Source organism: Hypomesus transpacificus, chromosome 2 (assembly GCF_021917145.1).
Source record: "Hypomesus transpacificus isolate Combined female chromosome 2, fHypTra1, whole genome shotgun sequence".
NCBI classification, from domain to species: Eukaryota; Metazoa; Chordata; class Actinopteri; order Osmeriformes; family Osmeridae; genus Hypomesus; species Hypomesus transpacificus.
The window spans coordinates 862,168-881,080 of NC_061061.1; the positions used below are offsets into that span (position 1 = coordinate 862,168).

General features: G+C 47.9%; 1 protein-coding gene across 2 annotated transcripts; it reads left to right on the plus strand.

Moving 5' to 3' along the window:
* Positions 1 to 788: 788 nt before the first annotated feature.
* sh3d21 (SH3 domain containing 21) lies at positions 789 to 17,620 on the plus strand. 2 transcript variants are annotated; one of them, XM_047026614.1, is made up of 17 exons: positions 789 to 1,066; positions 2,446 to 2,603; positions 2,915 to 2,972; positions 3,992 to 4,101; positions 5,359 to 5,449; positions 6,000 to 6,061; positions 6,588 to 6,633; positions 7,160 to 7,254; positions 7,703 to 7,804; positions 8,081 to 8,132; positions 12,253 to 12,303; positions 12,849 to 12,966; positions 14,092 to 14,254; positions 14,953 to 15,027; positions 16,333 to 16,526; positions 16,709 to 16,772; positions 16,995 to 17,620. In XM_047026614.1, exons 1-17 carry the CDS (start codon positions 1,063 to 1,065, stop codon positions 17,025 to 17,027), a joined length of 1,476 nt encoding a protein of 491 aa, XP_046882570.1. In that variant the 5' UTR covers positions 789 to 1,062; the 3' UTR covers positions 17,028 to 17,620. The 2 variants fall into 2 exon arrangements, with proteins under 2 accessions (XP_046882570.1, XP_046882576.1); XM_047026620.1 differs by having other exon boundaries at positions 790 to 1,066; positions 7,706 to 7,804.
* Positions 17,621 to 18,913: the final 1,293 nt, after the last annotated feature.

Consider the following 18,913-nt stretch of genomic DNA (forward strand, 5'->3'; position numbering starts at 1 on the left):
TATCTGAGTCTGTTCAGTTTTTTTACAAAATAAGACATATTTGCCCCATAAAATGTATGTATACAGTATATACACATACAGTATAAATACAATACATACATACTACATGTTCATAAATGTTTATAAGTAAGTACTAAGTACAAGTAATAAGTACAAGTTCTGATGAAGTGGTATGATGGTATGTTTGGCACTTAATTAGATGGAGGTCCAATCACATTGCAGCTGTAGAGTCATGAAGACCTTTGACCTGTCACTCCACATGACAGTATTACACTTCCCCCGGCTCTCTGCCTCCATACCCCTCCTCCCATCCTGCTGGGTTATGCTGTTCCTTCATCTGCACTCTCCTGTTCCTACACATCAGGGGTTTTCAAGTTCAGTCAAGCACATTCATCTCTGCCATGTAAGACTTAGTCTTTCAGTGGCCTGCAATGGGTTTCCTCAGCTGAACAATTCCCAAACACATACATGCTTTAGTTCAAAATCCTGATAACAATCATTTTCGTTTCTGTTTGAAATGATTCGTCACTCCTGTTTTGACAGTGTACTTCCATTAGAAACCTGTTCCACCTGTTTGCCCTCTCTCTTTCTTCACCCCATCCCTCTCTCATTATCTCTCTTTCTTATCTCTCTTCTTTCCTTTCTCTGTCTTCCCCTCTCTCTCTCTCTCTCTCTCTCTCTCTCTCTCTCTCTCTCTCTCTCTCTCTCTCTCTCTCTCTCTCGCTCTCTCTCTCTCTCTCTCTCTCTCTCTCTCTCTCTCTCTCTCTCTCTCTCTCTCTCTCTCTCTCTCTCTCTCTCTCTCTCTCTCTCTGACTTCTCTTTCTCTCTCTCTGTCTCAGTGACTCATCCAACTATTTGTTGTTGACTTGTCATTACCAGCCAGAGAGAAGTTGCCAATGTTACTCTGTGGAGAGGAGGTGTGCCCTTCTCCTCGAGCACAGCGTCAGATCCTCAGGCAACATTGTTTCTCGCTCACTGGTCTGTGTGGAGGTCTGCCTGTCTGCTCTGAAGGGAGGAACTATCCAGCCAAGCTCTGCTGACAGGACAGCTGACTAACAAGTCATGGGTGAGTCTAATGGTCCCTGGCAGGGCTGTGTTTGAGACACTTCCACAATGTCTGGCCTTTTTCTGTCAGCGGCGATTGAAATAGCACTGTTTAAAAAAGCTGACGCAATCTCAAGAAACTATTTTCGCTCAAGTCTAAACTGAGTCTTTGTTAGCTTTAGCTCAGACACCCTTTAATTGAACACACGACTTTGGTAAGAATGTCTGGTCTGTGAGTTGTAAGCGAGGGTGGAGTATTGACATGAAACCCGCATGTGGTGTCACTGTGTGTGCCTGTCGTGTCATGTTTCAGTGCAGGCCAGCAGAGAACCGTAGAAACGATGTGTTTGTTGTCGTTATTCAAACATGGTGTTTGTAGACGTGTACTTACTGTCTCGTGAGGTGTAACACCTCACAATGGTCAATTCTGTTTTACTGTAGAAGTAGGTCAAATGTTGGCCCCCAACCTTTGGACTGTCATGTCATCTCAGTCGGTCCAGTGCTGTGCCTTCCATGCTAAGCCTAAACAAATATGCCACAGAAGCTCACTGTATTGGGATTCACAAAAGGACTTCGTCAGAGACGTGGGTTTGTTTAGACAGGGTCAAACTGAGATATGACGCACAACAATACCATTCCTCTTCTAGGACCTGCGTGTCCTGCCAGCCCAACACAATAGCCTTGAGACAGAAGACCTGAGTGTTCTGTCTGTAGTGTCAGGTCGTTCCCTCCAGCTGTGCATACCTGCAGCGCTCCAAGACATGCTCAGACAGGACCCTTCACTGGATGCTGGGACACATCTGGAGTCTACGGAAGATTGATGCCTGCAATTACTCAACCAATGATGTTATGGTTATTTTAATCAAATGTTTTGCCCTTAGCTGTTTCGACATGGGTTACCTTTCCATTGTTGTATCGTCATGGGTTACCGGTAATTGCAGAAATATTACCGCAGCATGCTATTTCTACTACCTGATTCAAAAGGTGAACGATAAGGCTTCAAATGACAATATGACTTGAGGACTTCTTTAATGTCTATGTTCAAAAACATTTCCCACCCAGCTCTGGGTGTCTCTCAATGGAGCAGGGATTCCTTCAGTCTTTTTGAACCATCATTGGACTTGGGACGTTAGCAGATGTTTAACTGTGGTTCTCTTTGTGACAAGTTAATCACATCAGAAGAGACAGTGGTCTTCATCATGAGATGTCACATCAGAGCAACAATGATCATAGCAGACTGAAGACAATGTCACAGCCCAACGCTTGTTTACGGAGCAACATCTCAAACACCCATCACACAGCCCAGTACTGTTGTGTCTCCACGGTTACGTGTCCAGTAAAGATGTGTCTCCGTGGGTGGCCTGTCCAGTCACGTATCTCTATGGTTACGGTGTGTTGCAGAGGTGCTGGTGCTGATTGACTTCGAGGGCACCATGGGGGATGAGATGACGGTGCGTGCCGGTGAGGTGGTGAAGAAGGTGACCAAGGCGGGCGAGGAGGGCTGGCTGGAGGGGGAGCTGAAGGGGAAGAAGGGGATCTTCCCCGCCAACTTTGTCAAGGTCTCTGTCGCCACGGCTCCCTGTGCGTCTGTGCCCTGTGTGTGTGTGTGGAGATGTGCTCATGTGTGTGTGTGTGTGTGTGTGTGTGTGTGTGGAGATGTACTTGTGTGTGTGTGTGGAGATGTACTCACATGTGTGTGTGTGTGTGTGTGTGGAGATGTACTCGTGTGTGTGTGTGTGTAGAGATGTACTTGTGTGTGTGTGTTAACCTGGTGAATTTTTTTACAGAATGTGTGCGTGTGCGTGGAGTTTCTGTGTGTGTGTTTGCATGTGTGTGTGTGTCTTATCACAATGTTTTTTTGTCCAATCAGGAGATCCCAGTGTATCTGATTGGAGACACCAAAAGAGAACCAAGGAGTTTAAGGAAATGTATGTTTGTGTTTCTAATCTCTCTAAAGTACTCATTATTATACATCAAGTACTCACTAGTACTTCAAGTCCTTCTTCAGTCTTTCTCTGCCAGAGGTAAACCTAGATGTGTTTCCCAGCCTCACAATACCACTGATCACAAACATGAACATCAAAGAGGTTTTGAAGTTACACCCTCTTTGTCAACAAGTTAAAGAAGGCGATCAGTTAGAGCTCTTTTGGTCAGACTGCCCGTTGTCTAGAGCTAGAGTTTCTGGTAACACGTTAAATCCAGGTGTTTGTAATAAGCATTAGTTACTAGGTAATAAGGCCGTTATAAGATGCTTATTAACATTCATATGTGTTATTAAGAGAATATATGTGTTAATAATATTAATAAGGGTTAAGTCAAGGGTTAGTTTTAGTGTTATTGTAAGATAAGTGTTAGTTAATAATAAGTAATAAGGCCCTTATAAGATGTTTACTAACATTGAAATGTGTTAATAAGACTTACTAAGGCCTATTAATTAATGGTCACAGAACGCCCTGGACCTAAAGCGTTACCGAGTTTATTTACAACATCTGAAAGAGCGACATGTAAAGAGTACAGCGTGCCACTGTTACTAAACAGAAGAGTAGCTTTGGAGAAGTCAATGCGTCCGCAGCTAAACAAGGAGGTGTTGCAATCTATATCATCTCAGAGCACTCAGTTAGACCGCAAAGTGTTTCTGAATGAGTCATTAGTTACAACAGACATTCAGAGGCGTTTCATCAAGATAATACCACATTTCATTGTTTTAGTCCATTCCCGCCAACACTGGAGCTGTTTGGGTCTAACAACCTTGTTTGAGAAATGTTGTTTATTTGTTTATTTAGAAGGATCCCCATTAGCTCTACCCTAAGACAGAGCTACTTTTAGTGGGGTCCACATACAAGACTTACATACTAACAACAAACAATTGAAACATACAATATTATACCAATATCTAACATTTAAAACATACATTACATTACAAGTATCAATGTCTGTGTTTCTGCAGCCAAGGTGGCAAAGCAGTCCAGGAAATGTGAAGTGGCCTTCCCTTACAGTCCGCTGAACAAGGATGAGTTGGAACTGGTTGTCGGGGAGACCGTGGAGATCTTGAGAGAGGTGAAGTGCTGCAGTTAATTCCTCTACCTGAGACACATGCTAACTAGCTACAATCGGTCATTTCCTCTGTACCTGAGACACATGCTAACTAGCTACAATCTGTCATTTCCTCTGTACCTGAGACACATGCTAACTTGCTACAGCCTGTCCTCTCTCTACCTGAGACACATGCTATCTAGCTACAGCCTGTCCTCTCTCTACCTGAGACACATGCTAACTAGCTACAACCTGTCCTCTCTCTACCTGAGACACATGCTAACTAGCTACAGCCTGTCATCTCTCTACCTGAGACACATGCTAACTAGCTACAGCCTGTCATCTCTCTACCTGAGACACATGCTAACTAGCTACAGCCTGTCCTCTCTCTACCTGAGACACATGCTAACTAGCTACAGCCTGTCATCTATCTACCCGAGACACATGCTAACTAGCTACAGCCTGTCCTCTCTCTACCTGAGACACATGCTAACTAGCTACAGCCCATCATCTCTTTACCTGAGACACATGCTAACTAGCTACAGCCCATCATCTCTCTACCTGAGACACATGCTAAATAGCTACAGCCTGTCCTCTCTCTACCTGTGACACATGCTAACTAGCTACAACCTGTCCTTTCTCTACCTGAGACACACGCTAACTAGCTACAACCTGTCCTCTCTCTACCTGAGACACACACTAACTTAGGTTTAGACTAAACATACAGTCTAACACAAATAGAGTACTGCGGTACCAATGCTGACAATGAACGCATGGACTGAATGTGCTTGGGTTATATAAGTATCAGATTGACAGGCATACGTTTGCTATAAATAGAACCAAACCGGGTTCTCCCACTTCATATTCTTTGTCAGGGTAAATGATCCATTCCGGAATGTTCCTTAGACACCTTGTGACGTGTGACAGGGAACTGGTTGGACCAGTTCTCAACACGTTTGCGCCTGTCCAGTAATCTCATCGAGAGTCCTCATCATTTCTGAGTAAAAGCTCCAATGGGGATGTTTACAGTCCTAATCTGCTGCAGACTGCTTCCTTTCAGGAGATGAACAGAAAAACATCAAATGTTGAGCTTTAAAATGATCCTCACATTTCTCCCTCTTCCCTCCACCTCCTCTCTCCCCCTCCTCCTCCTCCTCCTCTCTCCCCCTCCTCCCCCCTCCTCCTCTTCCTCCCCCTCCTCCCCCTCCTCTCTCTCCTCTCTATGCCTGTCCCTGGTGTGTGTTCCTGTGCCTGGGCTGCTTCCTGTCCTGCGCTCTGCAGATCGAGGATGGCTGGTGGATGGGGATGAAGGATGGCCAAATCGGAGCGTTTCCCTCCAATTTCGTCAAAGAGATCTTCGTGTCTCCGAAAGGTGCGTCACGTCCCCGTGTCCTCACGGCCGCCACACCAGGGCCGTGGGCTTGTGGTTCAGATGTGGAACAGCTGTTCTAAGAACTCAGGGTGCCACCGGTCATTTGATTCAGATAAAGTGGGATGGACAGATTTGCAGTTTTTAACGGTGAGTGATGAAACCTCGGTCCCTGCATAACCGGTGTAGTCGTGTCGCTCTGCAGTCACTTTCCTCCCGATCCTCCCCATACTGAGGTTTGAACTCGGTACCTCTGACTCACCAACACGTCCACCACCTGTATAAATGGCGCTTTAATCAGCCACGCCATCAAACAGCTCGCTCTTCAATGGCGCAGGTGGAGGCGGTATTCATACTGAGGAGTGAGTTAAACCAGTTCACCTCAGCTCCACCTGCTCACACCTGCTCACATAGCGTACGGCTGAGAGCTGTTGTTGTGAGGACTGACAGCTTCACAGAGCGCCTCAGTGATCCGTGTTATCGTCATAGCAGAGTACTGTACCTTCACTGCTGGTCCAGATGGACAGGACTGACTCTGGTGGATGTGTTGCAGATTTGAAGCAGAACGAGGGCCGGCCCAGGCCGAAGCTCTCCGACGCAGTCTTCAGTAAAGAGGTACAGTTCAGATCGCTGCCACTGGAAGCTTGGGCAAAACGTTCCATTCAGGTTGCATTAACTTTGTGCGACTATCAGTACCTGTAGTGTGAACATTGGAGGTTCATAAGAATTGCTAAATGTCATTTAACGGTGTGAAGTGTTAATGGTATGGATTTTGAAAGTGGCAGTTGAAGCTTGTGTCACCAAAACAAGATCAGTATTGACATCCACTTATTTCTGGGAAGCCCAGGCTCTCCCATACCAATATGTTATAAGTATAACGCACACCGCTTAACTGTCAGTGTACAGTAGTAATAACACAGCAGTTCCTGTGTAACTAACTGTCAGTGTACAGTAGTAATAACATAGCAGTTCCTATGTAACTACAATGTCGTTACCACGGTATTGCCATGTAGTTACACGGTAGTTAAGGTAACCACAACGTATCACAACGTGTGTTGTCAAAGCTTGTTTACCGTACGCCATCCATGACAGTTTGAAAGCATGGAGAGTTATGGAACTCGTGTTCTGTGTTTGTGAGCAGAACAAGCTGTCTCAGAGGACCAGCGTGAGGAACAAGGCGAAGAACGGTGAGTCCACGCGTCTCATGTTGCTGTGAGAAGGCCCCCATCAGCCACCCTCCACACTGCTGTCACTGCCCCACACACAGAACAGCACCCTACACACCCTCCGCTCACCTGGGTCTGGAAGGCTATTTCTAGAACAAACCTCCTTCAAGGTCTAGACAGACAGCTCATTGTTGATGTGACAAAGACTGACATCGTTCTGAACCCGAGGGTTTTCTGGGCGTGGACACACAGAAACACTAACTCTAACCTTGACTCCACAACAGGGATTATGTCACAGGTCAAGTCAGAGGTCAAGTCTTTCCAGTGGAATCTCAGTGCAGACACAAACACTTACACCAGTTATACAGATGAGGGTTTAAGCCTGCCAGGACAATTGTTCCAAACGACTCATGACAAAAGAATCATTCCATCACTTTTAGACAAATCATTAGAAGAGCATTTCAGTAATAACCTGGTTCAGCTGAAAAACCCATTCCATTCACGCCCTCTACTGTCTCTCTGCTCTCCCCTCTCTGCCTCCCTGCAGTGAAGGAATGTTGCCAGGTCATGTTCGACTACTCTGCGCTGACGGACGATGAGCTGTCGCTCCAGAAGGGCGACATGGTTACGATCATCTCCAAGGTTTGAGACGTTCTGACTTTGCGTCCTCCTGCCCGTGTCCCTCCATCTCTTCTCCTGACACGGCTTTGTCAAGTCATTTCATTACAACATGCTCACACAGGGACTAACTAACGAGGCCACCATGACCTCACAGGGTCTCTGCCAGTACCGAAGCTCTCTTATCTCAGAGGAAACTTTGACGAGAGGATGACAGATACAATCTACTGTATGACGCAGCAAAGTCCAATTACATGGAATAGAGCAACTGTTGAAATCAGAAACAATTGATGTTAACAGTGGGACAAAAAAAAAAAGATTCCGTAGAGAGCTTTTGAAGATGTAATGATATCTACAGCTGCGATCGCCTGTGTTTCCCGTGGCCTTGTGATGACCCGTCATGCGGAGATGTGGGCTTGCCATGGCCTGGTTCTCCCAGGCGCTCATTATTCCCTGTGATGTGTCCCCCCGGCAGGACACGGAGGATGAGGGCTGGTGGGAGGGAGAGCTGAACGGACACCGCGGCTTCTTCCCTGACAACTTCGTCATGGTGATACCAACTGACACGCTTCAAGTGAGTGGATCTGGGAAGTTGTTTTCATCAGAATTCACAGAGAACTTCCCGCATTCCAAAGGGATTTTTTTCTTTTTATTTCTTTTTTGCCAAAGGTTATGAAGCCAAGGACACATCTTCCTGTAATTATTTTAAATTATTATCGGTTATTTACTCGACAGATCAGTTTGTAAACCTTTTCATCGGCAGTTGCTGAAGTCTGGGAGATGTCTCCGAGAACAGAATCTGAGTTTCTAACCTGTAGTGTGTGTATGTGTGTTATTTCTTCTCTTGCAGTCCGGGTCTACCAGCCTCCCACCGGTTCGGAAAGGCACAGAGAGACGATCAGGTGAGACCTACTTCCTGTAAAATCAAAACAACCACTACGACAGAAATTGGCAGTGACAGCCAATGCATTGTTGCACTGTAATATAATTGTTTTAACTGTTCACCCTGGCTGTTGCACAGTGTTATAATTGTTCTAGCTGTTCACCCTGGTTGGACGCTGAGGGGTTGATATCACTGTGGCTAGTAAAGAACAACCATTCCTTTAACCACCAAAAGACTGTCAGAACTCTGCACTTATGATCCTTGATTTTCACTTTGGATAAAAGCATCTGATAAATGAATACAATTGTAATGTTATGAATGTTGAACAGAAAGTAGCAGCCCTAATAAAGGTCCTAATGAGCCGAAGGGTTAGGGTTAGAACAGAGCGAGTCTGCGTGTAGATACGCTGTTCTGAGAGAGCTGGCATCTGGATCACTCCCACCAGGAGAGGATGACTGCTGGGACCGAGCACTAGTTTCCTCAGTCTGGCATGGCGTTGTTGTTCGAAGGCTGGTTCACACTGCCTAAACAAACACCAACAGCCAACAGTTGTTATGTTGTGTTGGTTTGGTTTGGTTTGGTGTGATGTGTTGTTGTGATGTGTTGTGTTGTTTTGGTGTGATGTGTTGTGTTGGTATGTTGTGTTGGCTTGGTGTGTTTGTGTGTTGTGTCGGTTTGGTGTGATTTGCCTCGTGGTGTTTGTTGGGGGAGTGTGAAATGACACTTGTCTTTCCAAACCCTTCTAAACCCAACAGCCAACAAGAGAATGTTTAGTGCTTGTTGTTGTTTGTCGGACAAGGTTTGAGCTGAGTGAATGGGCCTGTAGCGTGTAGCGTGTAGCATGTAGCTTGTAACGTGTAGCGTGTGACTGAACATGGTTGGAGGGTGCTGCACAATCAGCACTATCAGTGTGGTAGGCTGTCAGTCTCCATATCTGCATTGCTCTGTTAGTGTGTGATGTTTTGGCTTTCGTGGCTCCCTGATTTAAGTAGAAGCTCGAGAATACAAACCCCTAGAAGAACGTCATGCTTCTATACGTGGATCTGCCATGCGGTCTAGTAACAGCTTGCACTGCTAGCGGGTTGGCTGGCCATCAGACAAAACCACATTGAGGTTTTATGACCAAAACTGCCACTCATTGTCTTTTTGACCTTGCGCAATTCAGATGTCTTGTGAGCTTATGTAACCCCAGTAGAGAATGGTAGTGTGAGGCAAAGATGTGTCATGTCGTGTCGAGGATGCACTAGTTTTGTTCCGTCACAAGGTCAGATCTGTCAGGGGGAACTCGTCACGTTTAAATCAGCTAGCGTGCTAGGCTCTCGGTTAGCTTAGCTGACGCTCTTCAGAGATGTCAGAGGCTGGCCGGGCAGAAAATAGTCCAATACGAAGGCTATCTCCTAAAGTGTTTTTCTGAATGTGACCTTTTGTGAAGGATGGGTGCAGCGTTGTTTGGTGAAAGGGCACGGGTCCCTCTAGATCATCAGAAATAGAGAGATAGAGGATGTGCGAGACAGAGACTGCTGCTGCAAGAGGATGTGGAACTCATATCAGGAGGCTTTCAGCACTGAGGAGGATGTGGTGGCAGAACGGTTTGATCTACAACACTCCAAATCCTGCCTGAACACACACACACACAAACACTTAGACATGCACACATTTCTGCTTATGTTTGAATTGCTGAAGTGCTTATTAGGTAACTTAATGTTTGGTTAGCTGCCAGCAGTTTTGTGAACTTCATCAGTCTTGGCGTATCGTAGAAACCAGATATTCATCCAAAGATCTACAGTTTAACGACAGAAAGCCTTACTATAACTTCAGCCTCCCAGTTCCATATTCTACATGACACATATATGTAGATTTGTTCCCTGAAAAGTTCTTCAGGAGACTGCAGTAACTGCAAAATAATTTCCCCTGGATTCCCATCCCTCTATTTTCACGCTCACTAGGGAAATGTCACAGGAAGTCGTAGACCATGTGTGGTTGGAAGGGAGGGGGGGTGGGGGGGGGGGCTGGTCATGTGACCAGGCGTCTTGGAGGAAGCGGAGGGCGGAGCCCCGAAGTGAAGTCTTGTCTGGGTTGTGTTCACAGACGGGCCAAGGAGCTGCTCTCTCTCTGGTCTGTGGATGGTTGGACTGAAGGTTTAAAGGCTTGTTTTGGTATGGCCACAGGTAGGCATCACTGTTCAGGTGTTCCTCTGCTGGGAAGATGTCAAACTCCCTCCTTCACAAGGCTGCTGTGTGTTTGGGTGCTTGTGCTTCCCAGGGTCTGTCTGGAGAGAGGAGCGTTTGACTGGAATGATTAGATGGAGCTACAGAAGCAACTTAGAGATTTGTTTGTAGGTTTGTGGCTACTGTAGGTGTCCACAATCCATCTCTGCTGACCCCTGGGGATGGTGGACTGGCTTCAAACAAACACGGTGTTCTAGAACTTGTCAGCGAGATAGGCGGAAACTCTGAGAGATGTTTTTTTAGTGTTTTCCTTCAAGAAGGTTAAAAAAGATTACGAGGTCAGTGTGAGCATGTGTGGGTTTGAGAGAGTGTGTGTGTTTTTGTGTGTGTGTGTTTGTTTGTTTGTTTGAGAGTTTGTGTGTGTGTGTGTGTGTGTGTGTTTGTTTGTTTGAGAGAGTGTGTGTGTTTTTGTGTGTGTGTGTGTTTGTTTGAGAGAGTGTGTGTGTTTTTGTGTGTGTGTGTGTTTGTTTGTTTGAGAGAGTGTGTGTGTTTTTGTGTGTGTGTGTGTGTGTTTGTTTGTTTGAGTGTGTGTGTGTGTGTGTGTGTGTGTGTTTGTTTGTTTGTTTGTTTGAGTGTGTGTGTGTGTGTTTGTACTAGTGCTCCAGCTGTGACCTGGCCTGCCCCAGGGAGCAGCAAGGCTGTGGGAGCAGCAAGGCTGTGGGAGCAGCAAGGCTGTGGGAGCAGCAAGGCTGTGGGAGCAGCAAGGCTGTGGGAGCAGCAAGGCTGTGGGAGCAGCAAGGCTCCAGGGAGCAGCAAGGCTGTGGGAGCAGCAAGGCTGTGGGAGCAGCAAGGCTGTGGGAGCAGCAAGGCTGTGGGAGCAGCAAGGCTCCAGGGAGCAGCAAGGCTGTGGGAGCAGCAAGGCTCCAGGGAGCAGCAAGGCTGTGGGAGCAGCAAGGCTGTGGGAGCAGCAAGGCTGTGGGATCAGCAAGGCTGTGGGAGCAGCAAGGCTCCAGGGAGCAGCAAGGCTGTGGGAGCAGCAAGGCTGTGGGAGCAGCAAGGCTGTGGGAGCAGCAAGGCTGTGGGAGCAGCAAGGCTCCAGGGAGCAGCAAGGCTGTGGGAGCAGCAAGGCTCCAGGGAGCAGCAAGGCTGTGGGAGCAGCAAGGCTGTGGGAGCAGCAAGGCTGTGGGAGCAGCAAGGCTGTGGGAGCAGCAAGGCTGTGGGAGCAGCAAGGCTGTGGGAGCAGCAAGGCTGTGGGAGCAGCAAGGCTGTGGGAGCAGCAAGGCTGTGGGAGCAGCAAGGCTGTGGGAGCAGCAAGGCTCCAGGGAGCAGCAAGGCTGTGGGAGCAGCAAGGCTGTGGGAGCAGCAAGGCTGTGGGAGCAGCAAGGCTGTGGGAGCAGCAAGGCTGTGGGAGCAGCAAGGCTGTGGGAGCAGCAAGGCTGTGGGAGCAGCAAGGCTCCAGGGAGCAGCAAGGCTGTGGGAGCAGCAAGGCTCCAGGGAGCAGCAAGGCTGTGGGAGCAGCAAGGCTGTGGGAGCAGCAAGGCTGTGGGAGCAGCAAGGCTGTGGGAGCAGCAAGGCTGTGGGAGCAGCAAGGCTGTGGGAGCAGCAAGGCTGTGGGAGCAGCAAGGCTGTGGGAGCAGCAAGGCTCCAGGGAGCAGCAAGGCTCCAGGGAGCAGCAAGGCTCCAGGGAGCAGCAAGGCTGTGGGAGCCCATGCTACTGCACTCAGGATGGGACGCAATAAAAGCAACGAACATTAGCATTGTTTACTTGAGCCACTATAAAGTTTACCAATGTTTACTGGTAGAGACTAAAGGACGTTTTTCGGACATTTAAACGTGAGAAAGGGTACATTTTGGTCTATTTGGGGTTGTTTTTACGAGAAATTATATTTGTCTTGATATGCATCTAAAATTAAATTGTTTCCGTCATTGTTAAACCTTCTAATGGCTTATTCACTTGTTGTCTTGTTTCAGTCAAGGTTGAGGCTTCAGCCATGGAGAAGGGCATCCCAGCAAAGCCTAAAGGTAAGACTACTGTGTTGTTACTGTTACTGTGTTGTTACTGTGCTATTACTGTGCTGTTACTGTGCTGTAACTGTGTTGTTACTGTTACTGTGCTGTTACTGTGTTGTTACTGTTACTGTGCTATTACTGTGCTGTTACTGTGCTGTAACTGTGTTGTTACTGTTACTGTGCTGTTACTGTGCTATTACTGTGCTGTTACTGTGCTGTTACTGTGCTATTACTGTGCTGTAACTGTGTTGTTACTGTTACTATGCTGTTACTGTGCTATTACTGTGCTGTTACTGTGCTGTAACTGTGTTGTTACTGTTACTGTGCTGTTACTGTGCTATTACTGTGCTGTTACTGTGCTGTTACTGTGCTATTACTGTGCTGTTCCTGTGCTGTTACTGTGCTGTAACTGTTACTGCACTGTTACTGTGCTGTTACTGTGCTATTACTGTGCTGTTACTGTGCTGTAACTGTGTTGTTACTGTTACTGTGCTGTTACTGAGCTATTACTGTGTTGTTACTGTGTTGATTTTGTAAAACTCATCCATGTTGTCCAGATGAGAAAGCAGAGAGTAAGGACCTGAGAGCCAACCCCCCCACCAAGGTGAAGCTGCCCAGCATCAACAGGCCGTCTCCTCCCCCCGTCAAGGACAAGCCTGCCAAGCCTACGCCCAGGTGAGTGGAGCGTCTCTCCCTAGCCTCAGCTCTCCTCACCCTGACGTTGTGTCTGACCCCCGGCTTGTTACGGCTCCCTCGTCATGAGCGGGGTGGTGCTTCGTTCCTTGTTGCTGCGGCATAACATCCACCCCTGTCCATGTGTGAGGCCCTCTCTTACCCTACACACGATCGCTCAGAGAGGGCCCTAGCATGTTCTCAGCAGACAGAAGGATCTCCCATCCAGCAGGACAGATGAATGGGGTGCATGTTCGATGATCTAAACTGCTGCTTAAAGAAGCAGAACGTCTGTTAAATCACACTTCGGAAACAGTTTGTTTTTGTTTTCGCTAGCCGTCGCATAAAGCCTTCTCTGAGTGGCCTGGTTGCTATGGCGTTCTGAATGCCAGGATCCCCGAGCTCGTGTGGAAACTAGGATGAGTCACAGTGGGCCTGAACAGACTAGAGCAGCCAGCTATTTCCTGTTTCCTGTACGGCACACACACACCCACACACGCACCCATGCACTCAAGCACACAAACACGCACATTCACGCACGCACGCACACCCACACACACACGCATGCACGCACACACGCATGCACGCACACACACACACTGAGACAACAAAAACGCCCCTGTGTTAAAGGGACTGCTGACAGAGGAAACCGCATGGCCATGTTTACATGGAAGGGTGTGATTTTCACCCGGGACCGGAGACTGAGTCACCTGAGGCGGAGACCCCGCCAGGTACGAGACGAGGCTCCGCCCCCCCTGCTGCTGGGCTGAGGTGCCTGTATACAGAAATCACAGCACTTTATCACCGTTGGTTTCACAGTGTCTTTATTCGACACACTGCGGTTTTGACGGAAGGCCTTTGTGCGTACTTCTGCTTGGGCCCTCGCCACACACACCACTCAGAGAAATGACTGTGACCAGCAACAAGTGCACACGTGAAAAACAACAACACGACAGCAGCCTCCAGTCATTTTTAAGCTTCAGCTCATTTATGACGCTTGTGTTTCACCCTCTTCCTCTCCTCCCCCCTCCTCCCCTCCCCTCTCCCCCCCCCCCCTCCCCTCTCCTCCCCCCTCCTCCCCCCTCCTCCGCCCACCTCCCCCTCCTCCCCCCTCTCCTGCTGCACCAGGCCCAACGGTGCCCTCCCTCTCCCCTCCTCCCCTAACCCCGTGGATGAGGGCAACCTGGACCAGTTTGATGGCGTGGACGTGTCTACAGAGAAGCTGAGCCACCCCACGGCCACCCGGGCCAAGCCCCCCCAGAGGAGACCCCCCTCGGGCCCCCTCGCACACGTAGGTGCCCAACCTCACCACCAGGGGGTGCCAGCACAGGAAGTTCCTCCAGGAAGCTGCGCCCTCTGATGTTGGGATCAGAGGGGCAGTCGAGGGGCGTCAGAGCAGGGGGGGAGCAGGGGGGGAGCAGGGGGGGAGCAGGGGGGGAGGTTTGTTTTCTAATGTGGGGGGCTGTCCCTGCCAGCGGTCCCTAACAGGTTAGGGACAGCTGGATAACTCAGGATGAGAACCATCACTATCATTTCCTTATTATGAAGTGGGGGGGGGGGGGGGGGGGGTATTTTCAGAAAGAAAGGGAATCTGCTCAACTAACACTATTTATGTACAATAACAGTCTAACAAGGGTGGAATTTAATCAAATGTTAATATTGAAAGGAAATAAACTTGTTCAGTCACCGCTAACCCCAGAGGTGAGGTCAGTAATAGTGTAGCACTATGTCACCAATGACTCATCAGGTTTTCTCCAGTGAGTCAAAGTTTCCCTGTGGACAGAGTTTGGATTGGTGTGCGTTATCTAGGGGGCGTGGCTAGTTTCAGAGTTCCCGGTAGGATGTTTTACTAGCAGGAAGGGATGTTCCTCCCAGAAACATTGACTGGTAGCAACATTAGTGATGAAACACATTCTTGTACTTTGGTATTTGTGTGCTTTGAGTGCTGGCAGTCCTGGAGGTGTTTGATTGGTTGCTGTTGTTCCCCAGGTTCCTGGGGCCCCAGACCTGACAGAAGCTGCAGTGTCGCCCAACAACATCCAGACAGAGAAGATCCAGACTAAAGTACAACAGCTGGTTTAATCTTTGTGTAAATGGATCCAACATGTCAGCTGACCCAGTCTAGTGGAGATGTGTCAGCTGACCCAGTCTAATGGAGATGTGTCAGCTGACCCAGTCTAGTGGAGATGTGTCAGCTGACCCAGTCTAGTGGAGATGGGTCAGCTGGCCCAGTCTAATGGAGATGTGTCAGCTGACCCAGTCTAATGGAGATGTGTCAGCTGACCAGTCTAGTGCAGTCTAATGGAGATGTGTCAGCTGACCCAGTCTAATGGAGATGTGTCAGCTGACCCAGTCTAATGGAGATGGGTCAGCTGACCCAGTCTAGTGGAGATGTGTCAGCTGACCCAGTCTAATGGAGATGTGTCAGCTGACCCAGTCTAGTGGAGATGTGTCAGCTGACCCAGTCTAATGGAGATGTGTCAGCTGACCAGTCTAGTGCAGTCTAATGGAGATGTGTCAGCTGACCCAGTCTAATGGAGATGTGTCAGCTGACCCAGTCTAATGGAGATGTGTCAGCTGACCCAGTCTAGTGGAGATGGGTCAGCTGACCCGGTCTAGTGGAGATGTGTCAGCTGACCCAGTCTAGTGGAGATGTGTCAGCTGACCCAGTCTAATGGAGATGGGTCAGCTGACCCAGTCTAGTGGAGATGTGTCAGCTGACCCAGTCTAATGGAGATGTGTCAGCTGACCAGTCTAGTGCAGTCTAATGGAGATGTGTCTGCTGACCCAGTCTAATGGAGATGTGTCAGCTGACCCAGTCTAATGGAGATGGGTCAGCTGACCCAGTCTAGTGGAGATGTGTCAGCTGACCCAGTCTAATGGAGATGTGTCAGCTGACCCAGTCTAGTGGAGATGTGTCAGCTGACCCAGTCTAATGGAGATGTGTCAGCTGACCAGTCTAGTGCAGTCTAATGGAGATGTGTCAGCTGACCCAGTCTAATGGAGATGTGTCAGCTGACCAGTCTAGTGCAGTCTAATGGAGATGTGTCAGCTGACCCAGTCTAATGGAGATGGGTCAGCTGACCCAGTCTAATGGAGATGTGTCAGCTGACCCAGTCTAGTGGAGATGGGTCAGCTGACCCAGTCTAGTGGAGATGGGTCAGCTGACCCAGTCTAATGGAGATGTGTCAGCTGACCCAGTCTAGTGGAGATGTGTCAGCTGACCCAGTCTAATGGAGATGTGTCAGCTGACCCAGTCTAGTGGAGATGGGTCAGCTGACCCAGTCTAATGGAGATGGGTCAGCTGACCCAGTCTAGTGGACTAGACTGATTCTGCTGCTGGTCACCTGCTGGTTGTTGTGGTTGCAGGTTGCAGAAAACCTGGCACCGACCTGCTCCAAAGCTGAGTCCCAGCCCAGGACCCCTCCCCCAGCCCGGCCGGCCCCGCCCAAGGCTGCGGTGGAGGGGAGGGGGGCTGTGGGAGAGGGGGCCTCCCAGGATGGCTTGCAGGCTGAGGTCAAAGAGCTCAGGATGGCCCTGGAACTGCTACAGGCACTTCATGTGTGAGTACTGCCCTCTACTGGCCACTTGTGGAATAGGCATATTTTCTTTAATAACATTACATTTAGTCATTTAGCAGATACAAGTATTGGCATTATATCAAGGTATAGCTTAAAACAGCTTAGTAACTTGGTAACGTGGTCCATTTCTTTTTTAAGCTCTTGTTTGTCTCCTTACCCACCAGGCGAGACATTCAGGAACTGAAAGAAGAACTGAAAGAGGAGAGGACAAAACGCACAGCTCTGCAGGTTAGTGAGGTGTTCTACACCTCCACAACATACACCACAACCGACACCAACTCAACATACACTCCACAAGACCTGTGCTAGACCACAACCTAGATATTCACTACATAGACCACCACAACCTAGACCAGCTCAACCTTGACCACCCCCTAGACCTACACCCATACAACCATGTTAGGAACTGAGTGATCTAATGACCCCTAACCCTAACCCCACCCTGTGCAGGAGGAAGTCCAACGTCTACTGCCCAAACGTTAACCCCCTCCGGTACCGCTCAGTGCACAGCCCTCACGCTCTGCAGGGCCCGGCCCTGGAATGGTGAACGGGACCGAAGCTAACAGGAAGTGAGGCGGAGAGAGGGAGGGGATGCAGACCGATTCATTAACTGTGTCTCCCTGGTAATTGTAGCTAAGGATACCGTAGGAATAGCAGCCGTCTGGTTGCTTAGTGATAGAGAATGCTGGACCTTGATGCTGTGAGCAGATATTTAAACGTTTGACTTTGCCTGAAAAGCACATGTGATCGTGTAGTGGGGATGTGCAGTTCTTGTGGTGGTCAGTCCGCTGCCCCCTGTGGAAGAATGGAGGGTGACATGTTTTCTTTCTTTCCAATTTGGGCTTTTTATGTTTCTATTTTGCACTTACATAAGTGAAACTATTTTGATAATGGAAAAGAAAGTATTACTTAATTATTACTTTTGACAATTATAAATTTCTTTATTCTTGTACATATTGTAAACTGCAATTGTACATAAAAGCTACTGTGTTTTAGTTTTAGTTTTAGTTTTTATGAAGCAGCTTGCGTCTGTGGACATTGTCATTGTTTCGGAATTACACGGTTGTGGAAATGTTCTTCTCAGTTGTAGTGTTTCCTTCATCCACAAGGGGGAGCCTTTGCTCTGCTATTGTCTGATGTAACACAAACCTTTGCCATTTCTTTACACTTTATTTACTACAGGAAAGCAACAGTAGTTAGTTTGTTCCTTCTCAAGAATCCTCTATCAATCTGTTACGTAATCAAGTTGGGTCGGAGTGTGTTACATCAATTTATTGTTTCAACATTGTTAAAAAATGGCTGCGTAGTCAAACTGAATGGAAAATAATAAACACCAAGAACACAATAAACAATCTTGATTTTTCCACCAAAAAGCTTGCAGGCGTTGTGTCCAGCAGCTGTATAAAGAACACATCAGAGTTCACACTGGATATCTAAACTCCCAAACTTAGAACAAGATGACTCATCAGAATTGAGCGGTGTTTGTTGTTTTGAGTTCAGTTCCAGTGGCTTTTATTGTCATTTCAATCATATCCAGCTCGCACAAAACACAGAGAAACAAAACAACGTTCCTCCAGGACCGTGGAGCAACACACAGACCTCATGAGAGACAGACCTCATGAGAGACAGACCTCATGAGAGACACAGACCTCATGAGAGACAGACCTCATGAGAGAGACAGACCTCATAAGAGACAGACCTCATGAGAGACACAAACCTCATGAAAGACAGACCTCATGAGAGACAGACCGCATGAGACACAGGTCCATGAAGCTCTGTGGATGTACTTCCTGGTCCTGAGGTTGGTGACTTGGTTCAGGAACAGCCACTGAGAGGCGAAGGCTGAGCACATCTGGAGAACATCTGTGGCTCGTTAAGGAGAGTGGGGTTCTCAAACTGCCATGGGAACAAACTATTTTTAAAAAAACACATTGAATACGCATTATTGAGTTCATATTTCCTGGAAGGCTGAATCGCGAGTGTAAGGTGAAAGAAGCAAAAATAAATAAATACGGTCTGTTGATACTGTACTGTTTATATTTTTACAAGGTATATTAAAATACAATTCTTTATTCTTATGGCCTGGAAAAGACAACTGGGCAGTTTATTTTTAAACAAGTTATTCCATGTTAGATGGTCGTCTATCATAATGAGAAGACATGACAAAAAAAATATGAAAAATTATCTGCAAGGTTTATCAAACAGCTAAATAGTACCAAAAATACAAATACAACAGAAATGGAACAGGAAAGGAGCATGTGTTTTAGTGAGGGTGAAACTGGCTGTAACAGGAGGGATGTCGACCAAACCCGCTGAGCATGCAGGGAGCCACAGGCAGAGGAAGCTGAAGGCCAAAGGTCAAATCCTCT

What these genes read in the sequence shown, in the direction of transcription:
- sh3d21 (XM_047026614.1), top strand. An exon ending in TCCCCGCCAACTTTGTCAAG is followed by an intron (nt 2,604 to 2,914) that starts GTCTCTGTCGCC and finishes TTGTCCAATCAG; the next exon opens with GAGATCCCAGTGTATCTGAT. An exon ending in CCTCGGGCCCCCTCGCACAC is followed by an intron (nt 14,255 to 14,952) that starts GTAGGTGCCCAA and finishes GTTGTTCCCCAG; the next exon opens with GTTCCTGGGGCCCCAGACCT.